The sequence below is a fragment of the Corvus hawaiiensis genome, chromosome 15 (genome assembly GCF_020740725.1).
Source record: "Corvus hawaiiensis isolate bCorHaw1 chromosome 15, bCorHaw1.pri.cur, whole genome shotgun sequence".
Taxonomy (NCBI): domain Eukaryota; kingdom Metazoa; phylum Chordata; class Aves; order Passeriformes; family Corvidae; genus Corvus; species Corvus hawaiiensis.
The window spans coordinates 18,793,483-18,803,930 of NC_063227.1; the positions used below are offsets into that span (position 1 = coordinate 18,793,483).

General features: G+C 66.7%; 2 protein-coding genes across 5 annotated transcripts in view; one reads left to right on the forward strand and one right to left on the reverse strand.

The window, feature by feature from the left end:
- The window catches only part of RELL2 (RELT like 2), a 15,833-nt gene extending 11,426 nt beyond the window's left edge, over window positions 1–4,407 (forward strand). For all 4 annotated transcript variants that reach the window (XM_048319546.1, XM_048319545.1, XM_048319547.1 and 1 more), the window contains exons 6-8: window positions 1,359–1,944; window positions 3,447–3,480; window positions 3,702–4,407. In XM_048319546.1, coding sequence (XP_048175503.1) covers window positions 1,359–1,944; window positions 3,447–3,479 — 619 coding nt within the window. In that variant the 3' untranslated portion in view covers window position 3,480; window positions 3,702–4,407. The remainder of the gene's footprint in view (window positions 1–1,358; window positions 1,945–3,446; window positions 3,481–3,701) is intronic.
- On the reverse strand, window positions 4,388–10,225 carry FCHSD1 (FCH and double SH3 domains 1). The gene is made up of 18 exons (XM_048319544.1): window positions 10,089–10,225; window positions 9,750–9,847; window positions 9,292–9,337; window positions 8,398–8,471; window positions 8,004–8,148; window positions 7,792–7,928; window positions 7,652–7,715; window positions 7,429–7,557; window positions 7,111–7,233; window positions 6,935–7,030; window positions 6,756–6,863; window positions 6,548–6,652; window positions 6,111–6,341; window positions 5,937–6,020; window positions 5,673–5,829; window positions 5,385–5,590; window positions 5,170–5,266; window positions 4,388–5,095 (listed from the first exon to the last, which is right to left on the reverse strand). The coding sequence occupies exons 1-18, from the start codon at window positions 10,107–10,109 to the stop codon at window positions 4,425–4,427; spliced, it is 2,592 nt and encodes an 863-aa protein (XP_048175501.1). The 5' UTR covers window positions 10,110–10,225; the 3' UTR covers window positions 4,388–4,424.
- Between the last annotated feature and the right edge of the window lie 223 nt (window positions 10,226–10,448).

Here is a 10,448-nt window from a genome sequence, read left to right on the forward strand (position 1 = left end):
GCGGTGCTGAGGGGTTGGTGCTGCCCACAGGCTGGGTTCCAGCCTGGAAATGGTCTCCTTCATCTCTGCCAACTCACCTGGTGCCTGCTCTTATCTTTTGGACCTCTCTGCTCCTTCCTTTGGAACAGCAGTGCTGCCACGTGCTTGGCCTTTGGCTCTTGCTCTTCTTTCCACACCAGCAGTACTCGAACTTTCTGAAATTATGCTTTGCCCTGACACTGACAGGGCTGAACCTCAGCAGAGCCAGGTCCATCGGCAGCTTTTCCATGTGCGATCCGAGTGCAGGCAGAGCGGGCGTGGGTGAGCCATGGGCTGCACGAGGACTCAGAGGTGGGATCGGAGGGCTCTGGCTGGTGGACACCAGCTCACTGGGGAAGAGATTTCCTGTCTGCTGGTCCAGCAGTGGCTGGCAGTGCTGCTGAGGAGGAGTCACGGTGTGTCACAGTCAGCACCATCACAATTCAGACTTTCAGGCTTTGCTGATGCACCAAAGGGGCTCCAGGAGAGCTGGAGAGGGGCTGGGGACAAGGGCACAGAGTGACAGGACACAGGGAATGGCTTCCCCAGTGCCAGAGGGCAGGGCTGGATGGGATGCTGGGAAGAAATAGGTGGTGAGGCCCTGGCACAGGTTTCCCAGAGCAGCTGTACCTGCCCCATCCCTGGGAGTGTCCAAGGCCAGGTTGGATGGGGCTTGGAGCAGCCTGGTTGAGGGGAAGGTGTCCCTGCCCATGGCAGGGGGTGGCACTGGGTGATCTTTTAGGACCTCCTTCCAACCCAAGCCACTCCATGAGTCCGTGATCCCTAACTCCTCTCTTCTCCCCACGTGCAATATTGCATCACCTCTGGCTATTAACCCACCCTTCTGCAGCTTTTCTCCTGCCCACCCAGGAGCTCTGAGCTGTTACCTGTTCATGGTGGGACCTTGGAGAACCACTCAGGCACCATCCGTCCCTCCAGGGGACGGTGCAAAATGTACTCTGGCAGATTTTAGCCAAACAACTCCTTCAGCCTTTGATCCCTGTACCCAAATCACTGCCAAAACCCTGTCCCTGCCCTCCCTTAGGGCACGCTGTCATCCAGGTTGTGTCTCGGAGCATTTCCAAGAGCTCTGACCCATCCTGCTGCTGGGAGGACAAGCTCTGCCCCAGCCAAGACCTGGATTGAGCTTTCCCTCCGTCTCTTTCTGTTTGTTTTGCACAAAATGAAGGGAAAAATGAATTTGGGGTCATGGCTTGTGTGGGGGTGAACGGGTCTGAAAGGTTGGAGATGACGGCGAAGAGAGGAGATGCGGGGCTGGAGGTACAGGCAGATGTGGGACAGCAGGGAAAAGACTCAGCTCTGTCCTACCCCCATTCCAGGTTCCGTGTCACGCACATCGGGAAGAAACCCCCGGTCCAGGAGCAGCAGGACGGTGCCCTGCGCGCCGGCAGCCGGCAGCCGAGCACGGAGGAGCTGGAGCGCAGCAGCGAGCGGCTCCAGCGGGAGCGGGCTCCCAACGGGACTGTTCCCACGGGTGGCCTGCAGAACGGAGCCATCCAGACGGGCACCCAGAGCGGCAAAGGCGCGGAGCAGAGCCTCTCCGCCAGCCCAGCCGCGAACACACCAGCCAGCTCCGGCAGCCGTGACAGCCGGCGGGGGGGCGCGGGGTCCGGCCCGGCGGGGTCCGGCAGGGCGGGGTCCCTGCAGGATGCTGGCGCTGCTCCCGGGAGCTCGAGCCGCCAGCAGAGGCTCCTGAGCCTGCCGGCGCTGGGAGGGTCGAGTCCCAGCATCCCAGGAGAGCTGGCAAGGGAAGGAGGCGGCATCTGCCTGGAGGAGATCGGACTGGAGTCGGCAGATGAAGTGTCAGATATCCACGGGAGCCTGAGTCTGCAGGAACAGGCCGAGGAGCTGGGGAGAGACGACAGCAGCAGGAGACAGCCCGGAGGGGAGGACGGGAGGCAGCAGGTATGTTCCTCCTCTTCCTGGTCTCCAGGTGGTCCCCTGGCCTGGAGGGGGATTGCTTTTTCCCACCCATTTTCCAATGTCTGAGGCGGTGGAGTGACCGTGACAGGTCCCAGCCCCCTTCAGGGGCAGGGCGAGGTGCTGCAGGCCTGCTGCCAGTGCCCCTTGGCAAGGGACTCCTTCTCCATTGTGGTTGAGCTCTTTGGGAACATCCATTGGGATTCTGGCCTGGGAGAGCTCCACTGGTGCCCGTGGTGCCCCCAAAACCCTGTAGCCTCAACGGGGCCCAACGTGGCCAGCAAGGAACAGGCAGGGACAGATTTCTCCAGGAGCCTTTCTCACCTTGAAGGCCAGGAAATGGTGAAGCCAAGTGGTCATTTCTTGGCTGTTTTTCCCTGCTGCTGAGGAGCTGTGCTCAGAGAGGAGGACAGCCCACCCTGCCCAGAGCTCCCAGCACCCTGGTATCTCCCAATATCCCACCCAACCACCCTGCTGGAGGGGTTAGAGAGCTCTGGGGGATTTGCTCCCTGGAATTGCCTCTGTGCTGTTACCAGCGAGCAAAGGAGGCCGCTGCTGGTGGTTCAGACACCCAGCGTTTCGCTCACAGGCTCACGCACTCATTCACGGTTCTGCAGCTGGGGAAAGGTGATTGTCATGGAAGGGGGCCGGGAAACACCCCCTGTGTGATGTCAGCAGCCCCAAGAGCTGGCCTTGACTTGCCTCACAAAACCAGCACCAGGGCAAAGCCCGTGGAAGGAAAAGGAAGCGAAACGCTTGGGTAAAATTCCTGGCACGCTTCAAAGCCAGGGAGATCCCCTGGGGCTGGTTCTGCTGGAGCTCCACGGGCTGGGCACGGCCCATGCACATGCCAGCAGCCCTTGGCAGGGGCTGGGATGGGGCAGGACTGGGTCAGCACGGGAGAACCCCAGGAAAGGTGCCTGGCTGGATGCTGGATAAGGACAAAGCAGGATCCCACTGTTTCCCTCTTTGCTTTCCGGTGACCAGGCTGGGAGGTTTGAGCTGTTTCACAGAGAAGGGCAGCCCGTGGCAGCCAGGCAGGACAGAGCTGATGGGCTGCAGCCCTTCCCCAGAGACCTGGGGAGGTGGTGACAGGTCCTCCCATGTCCCACTGAACCTTGGGCGATCTCTCTGATCCCTGGGGAAGCAGTTTTGTGCAGGCCAAGCCCAGTGACATCTGTCCCCTCTGCAGTGCCAGGCTCTTGCACGTGGTGCTGGGGTGCTCCAGGACGTGGGGTCCCAGGAGAACGGTGATGGGACCTCCCTGGGATGTTTGTCACCAAGCCCTGGTGCCACCTGAACCCTCCCCCATCCCCTCAGTCGCAGTCAGAGCCAGCACAAGGGTTGTTGGCTGCTTCTCATCGGGGATGGGCAGAGATGGGGCCGGGGCTGTAGTCGCCCCTGGAGACTCAGTGGGGTTCTGCCCACTGGCCCTCGGGTCACTGCTGTGGCCGAGGGAGCACTGACATCCCTCCTCCATCCCACAGGAGCCCAGCGCCTCGGAGCAGGACCGCGTGTGACGTGAGTGTCCCCTGTCCCTGGGACAAGGGCCGGGGGGGGATGCGGGAGGGCCGCGGCAGTTTCCCTGCCCTGGAGATGGAGAGAGGGCGAACCCCTTCTCCAGGGGGTCGGGAAGTGACCGGGGATTTCACAGGCGGTGACGCCGGGAAATCCCATTCGCGGGTGGCGGGGAGGTGCCGTGGCTGTGGGGGACGAGCCCTATCCCGCCCCTCTCCCCGCAGCTCCTCTCCGCTCCCGGCTGGAGCGTGCACGGGAGGCGCGCAGCCCCCGCACCCCTCGGGGCTGGGGGCTCTGCCGTGGGGCAGCCGCGGGCCAGCCGGCCCCGGGTGGGCAGCTACGCGCTTGGCATGGCCGGAGCGACGCGCCGGCGCCACCGACAGCCGCGCTCGGCGCCAGCCTTCATCCCATCGGCAATAAGTACCCGAGTCCCACCCACCGCACCCGCCCCGGAGACCCCCCCCCCGGGGGACCCTCGGGCCTGGCAGGGGCAGCACAGCACCCAGAGCCCGCTGTCCCCACCCCCGGCCCCCGCGGCCCCCCAGCTCCGGGGCAGGGATCGGAGGGGGTCGCGGCGAGGGGCAGGGATGGAGGCAGCGGCTCGAGCCAGCCCCCCGGGGCGGTGGGGAGCACCCCCGCGCCCACCCGGCACGTTCAGCACAGAGCACAGCCCCCCCCGGGCACCCCTGCCACGCAGAGCGGGCACAGGCACAAATCCTGCACCGGCGGGGGACCCTGCAGGTCCCTGGGAGATGCTGGCGGAGAGAGGAGCTTCCAGCCCCATCCCGGCACAGGAGGGGCCGGAGCCGGGCCCTGGGGGAGGGATGGCCCCGGCCAGGCCAGCGGGCAGCCCCGGGGCCGTGCGAGAGCTTCGGTGTGTAACGCCCTGTACATAGACGAGCTACAACCATTAAAGCTGCTGAACCCCTCGCCAGGGACAGCTGGATTTATTTGGAACAGCCCCCCAGGCCACTCCTGCCTGTGGGGAGGTGCTGTGGGGGCCGGCAGGGTCCAGGGATGAGCCCCCCAGGAACCGGGGCTGTGCTGGGGGTGCACGGGCGATGCCAGGCGGGAAGGGCAGAGGCAAGAGGGAGGGTGAAATGGGGCCTGGCTGTGGCACTGGGCACCCCAAAAAAGGGGTTCTGGGTGCTGTACTGGGATGCAGGACCACTCTGCAAGCAGCACTGGGCAGGATGCAGCCCCTGGAGAGACCAGCTCGGGGCACAGGGCAGCAGCAGCCCCTGCTGCTGGGACAGCAGCCCGTGGGGGTTTGCTTGGGCAAAGCTTTTTGGGGGACAGGGAGCTGGGGGGACCCACAGGGTCAGCTGAAGTGAAGCTCGGGGTCGGGCTCGGGGGCTCTGCCGGGCGGAGGGGGCGGCGCACGGAGCTGCGGAGAGAGAGAGGAGAGGGAAGGGGAGAGGGAGAGAAGTGGTGCCAACGTGCTGAGGCCACTCATCCCCCTTCAGACCCCCCCAAAACAAATGGGTGGCTCCATTACAGAAGGGCTGGGGCAGGTTTTGGGGTACCAGCATCCCGGTGATGTGGCTTACCGGCCGCAGGCGGGTGGCTGCCAGGTCCGGAGAGCTCTGCCCGCTGCCCGTGCCATCCTGCCAACAACCTGGGAGGGCCTGGCAGCTCAGCCTCGCTTTCCAGGCTCCCCCAGTCCCTTCCCAGTCACCGCCCAGCACTCACCTCCCAGCGCTGTCTCAGGAGCAGGGCTGGGGACCAGGCTGGCCCCGGGCGCGAGGCCAGGAGGGGAGAAGGGCGGAGGGGATGGTGATGGCAGCTCCTGGGAAGACACAGCCAGCAGGGATGGGAACGGTGGGAAGGGGGTGTTCACCCCAGCAGTCATGGAAGATGGGAGGGTGCCCATGCCAAGGTGACACAATGACCCTCCTGCCACCAACCTGCCCGGCCGCCTCCCGGGCCCCAGTGAGCTCCTCCACCACCAAGGAGGGGAAGACGCCGACGCGGCCGTCGAAGTCGCCGGTCCAGAAGCCGTCGTCCACCTCGCCGGCGGCACGGGGCAGCACGCGGATGATGGCCCCCTCGGGGAAACTCAGCTCCTCGGGGCTCTGCCCCTCATAGTCGTACAGGGCTCGCACCAGCCAGGCTGGGGGGAGGGTGGGAATGGGGCTCAGCACCCTCTGGGTCCCGTCCCCCTCCCTGGGGTGGGGGTGATGCCCAGCACCCACCTCCAGGCTCCAGCACCAGCTCTGCAGCCATGATGCTGGAGAGCTGGCGGTGCAAGGCAGAGGGGCCCGGGGGGCCGAGCCCAGCCCCCGAGTCACACCCCAGGGACAGCAGGTACTTTTCGGGGACGTAGCCGACCTGCCCTGCCTTGTTCCGAGCCTGAGGAGGCAGAAAGCATGTGAACATCTCAGGTTCCAGAGTCGGGACAGCCTGGGGACCTCCAAAAGGTGTCCCCCAGCATGGAGGGGGGCTCAGCCCGCTCCCACCTTCACCCACTCCTCTGCGTCACCGTCCTCGATGATCTCCAGCTCCTCGCCCTGGCTGATGGACAGCTCATCCGCCTGGCAGCCCTGCAGGAGACGGGGACAAAGTGGCAGAGAGGCTGAGGTGCCATCCCTGGGCGGGCAGGGTGAGGGCCAGGCAGGCAGGGCCGTCCATACCTGGTAGCCAAAAATCACCCGGCAGGTGTAGGGGTAGGTGCGAGCAGCAGGCCCAGGCTCATCGTCCTCGTCCGGCTCATCGCTGTCCTCGTAGTCATCGAACTCGGCCGGGTCCAGCCCTGTGGGGGTCTCCTCGCCTGTCCCCACCATGGCCCCGGCCAGCCAGGCATCCACATCCAGCCCTGCCGCCCGCAGCAGTGCCAGCCGTGCCTCGGCCTTCACTCGGCTCACCTGGGGACACCACACATTGTCACTGTCCACGGGACACCTCCAGGGGCGTCCCAACCCCACAGACCCCACCCCCAGCGTGGTGGCACCCCCAGCACCACACCCCAAGTGCAGCATCCCGGCCACCACTCGTCCCTGTCTCTGCATGCCCCACCCTGGGAGTGACGGACCTCGAGGCCACCCCAGACCCCCTGACTGGGGAGACCCACCTCCGCCTTCCGGATGTTCTCCCTGGCTTCTTCCATCTGCCGCTCCACAGCTGCTGCTTCCGCCTCCGGCCCCTGCTGCCGCCTGGCCTCCAGCCGCTGCAGCACCTGGGCGGGCACCCGCGGCTCAGAGGGTGGTAGCAGCTGGTGAGGGGCAGGAAAAACCCCTCCCTGAGCCCCCCAGCGCTCCGTGGGGCAGGACAACACCCACCTCCTCGCTGTGTGCCCTGTTCTTGTGGTCCCGGGCCACTCGCGTGGCCCAGCGCCGCGCCTCCTTCTCCAGGCTGGCCCCGTCGTCTGCTGGTGGCAGCAGGCACACCTGGGCAAGGACACGGGGGTGACAAGGGCTGTGCAGACCCCACCTTGCTCTAATGCTCCCCCTCCACTCACCTCCTCCAGCCCGGCGAGCTGGAAGCGCTGCTCGGACGCCAGGGAGAAGGCGGGGTGGTCCTGCAGGAAGAGGAGGAGATCCTGCTCCCGGCACACCTGCAGCAGAGAGTGGCGTGGGGCCGGGGGACTCCCCTGTGCCCTCCTGTCCCACCCAGCTCGCGGGACGGTGCCGTTACCCGCGCAGACGCCTCCACAACGCCCTGGAACCAGTCCCGAGTGGCCCGGCAGGTCTCCACCTCCGTCCGGCTGGCAGCCGACAAGTGCTCCCGGAGCCGCTCGTAGAGGTCCCCATCCAGTGCCTGGGGGAAAGCGGGTGGGAACCACCCCCAGCACTGCCACATCCCCCCACTGGAGCATCCCTGATGCCCTCAGGGCAGCCAGCCCTGACCCTGCACCAGCGGGACCCTCCCTGCTGCCCCCCTCGCAGTGGCACTGGGGGGATGCTCCTTGTGGGACCCTGGGGATGGGGCACGGAGGGTCCGGGCAGCTCCTACCTGCATGGCTGCGGGCAGCTCCACGCGCTGGTAGTGCTGCAGGTGGGCAGCAGCAGACACCAGGGCGAAGCTGTACTCGTTCTGCACCCCTGCCAGCTGCCTCGAGTGCTCGGCCAGTCGTGCTGAGAACTGTGGGGACAGGGACAGCACGGCTTGGTGGTGGTGCCCCGTGTCCCCCTGCATCCACCCACTTGGGTACCCTGCCAACCCCTGCACCACTGACCTTGGCACTGAGCTTTTGCAGACTGGCCTTGGTGTGAAATATCCGCCGGTCGCTCTTCCGGAGGCTGGGGAGGATGGGAGGGGGGGTGTGAGGCCACCCTGTAGCCACAGCAGCCCCCCGGCCCCGTGCCCCCTACTCACCGCGCCTCCACATCGGCCGCCTTGTCCTTGGCCACCTCGCTGCTGCGCTGGAGGTGGCTGAACTGCTTCTTCGCCTTGTCCAGCTCCTTCACCGTCTCCAGCAGCTCCGCCTGCACCTTCTGCAGCCGCTCGATGCCCTGCGGGGAGCGTCAGCAGGAGGAGACAGCTGTCCCCACCGCCCGGGCACAGGGGACATGTCCTTGCCCTGGTACCTTCTTGAGGGTCCTCTCCTTGGAGAGGCGGGCGCTGCGGACGGCCTCGGCGGCCAGGGCGCGGTAGCTCTCGGAGGCGGTGACACGGACCTGCCCGGCGTGTGCTGTCCCCTCGATGACGCCCTTCCAGACAGCGGCCACGCTCCTGTGGGCATGGGGTTAATGCAGGGCTGGGTACTCCCTGCCTCTTGCCAGCTTTAGGGGATGCCCAGCAGGACCGCCAGCACCCCCAGTCCCAGCAGGGCCCTAGAGCTGGGGACATCCCACCCACAGCTGCATTCCGGTGACACCCAAATCCTGGTTGGCGTTAAGCATCTCCAAGCTGGGAGGGCCATGGATGGGCACAGCCAGCCCCAGCTGGTTGTCCCCAGCCCTGTCCCTGTCCCCAGCCCACCTGGAGTCGCCGGCCTCGCCACGGCCCCGCTGCCAGTCTCTCTTCACGAACTGGCTCGCCAGCCTCTGCAGCGCCTGCGGACAGACCCAGCATCAGCAGCATTCCCTGACCCTGCCGAGCACCCCAGCACCCCCCACCCTGCTCAGGGCCCCAAACTGGGCTCCCCACCCCGGCTGTCCACCCCATGGGCCTGAGGACACACACGTGTCCCCCCCGAACACAGACACACACATCCCCATGGCTCAGTGTCAGCAGGAATCCCACCGTGCTCCCCATGAGAAAACCTTTTTGGGGAGCAGCCACCACAACAAAAAGACCCCCCCCCCCCAGTGTGGCTTTTGGGACAGAGCACCTGCAAGGGGACACCAGTGAGGGACACTGGCTACAGAGTAGAGAAGCTCCCAGCAAAGCCAAGCACAGCAAGACCCCAACCCTCAGCCCCAGCCTGGGGGCTGTGAGGGAGGAGGTGGCACGGTGACCAGCTGCAGGAAGGGGGGACACAATTCTGCTGCACTGTGTCCCCAAGGGATGCTGCAGGGACATCTCCCAGCAAAACCAAGCTCTGACATTTCAGAGCAGCGCCCTGCGATGACCCAGCAGACAGCAGAGCCCAGCAGTTTCCTCCCCCCACAAGGATTTCCCTCCTGGCTCCCAAAACACCCAAGGCTGGGGCCATGCCGTGCTCAGCAGAGCCCCCAGCGGGTGCTGAACGTGGTCAGGGTCCTCCTGGAAGGATGAACCATCCGCCACCACCCTCCGGGAGCTGCCACGCTCGGATAATTTCCGAGGCTGCCCATTGCCTGCGTGGGGCCGTGCCCAGCTCCTGCCCCACAGGCAGGATGGGGCCTGGGCCTCCCCAGGGCGCTGATCCTGAGTCCCGTGGCATCTCCTTACCTGCCCATACTCCCTGTCAATGGTGGCCCTCTGCTTGCTGTAGGACCTGGGGGGAGAGGGGGCACAGAGAGGACACACAGAGAGGGGCAGGGATGGGCCATCCCTCCCCGCCACCATCCCCCTGCCACCACCCCGGTACCACCACCCCCTGCCACCATCCTGTCCCCATCGGGCCACCCCAGTGGGTGACGGAGCCCATGACCTCGACGTGACAGGCTCAAGGTGAGCTGTGCCCGGTCCCTGGCCCACACGTGCAATGAGCTGCCCGGTCTCAGCTCAGGGACACACACACACCAGTGGGATGAGCTGTCTGATCTCAGCCTGGGGACACACACACTGGTGGGATGAGCTGCCCGGTCTCAGCCTGGAGACACACACACACACACACACACACACACATACGTGGGATGAGCTGCCCGGTCTCGGCTCGACCCGGGTGACACATATGTGGGCCCTACCTGATGTCCTCCAGCAGCTCGGCGTCCCGCTGCTGCTTGCTCTGCAGGCCCGACAGCTGCTCCAGGAGATGGACCCGCAGCTCCTGGGTGAGCTTCACCTGCCGGACGGCCCCGCTCAGCCCCGCGGCCCCGGCCGGGATAGGGTGCGGGGATGCGCTGCCCCCCCCGCCCGCGCACCGATCCCCACCGCCCCCCGGGTGCCTCCCAAACGCGGCCTCGCTTCCCCAGCCCCGTGAGGCTGCGCCGGGGGCGAGTCTCGGTCACGGCTGCAGGACACGGCAGCGAGGGAGAACCCGGCCCCGGTGACCGCCCCGTGGCCCGGCCCGAGCCGGCGCTCACCTTGCGCGGCGGCGGCTGCATCGCTGCGCTGCCCCGGTGCCGGTGCCACGGTCCCGATCCCAACGCCGGGGCCGGTCCCCGCTCGCCGCCGTCCCGATCCGCGTGTGCGGAGCCCGGAACTGCCGGGCCGGCCTCGCCCCGCCCCCGACGGGCCCCGCCCCCGACGGGCCCCGCCCATCACCCCCACTCGGACGCGCCCCCAGAGCGGCCACGCCCCCGGCCCGGCCCCCGATGGACACGCCCCCGGCCCCGCCCCTCTGCCCGCAAGGGCGGGGAAACCGCGCCCAGCAAGCCCCGCCCCTCGGGGGCTCCAGCGCCGCCTGGTGGTCGGTGCTGCACGCGTGGACGGGGGCGCGGGGA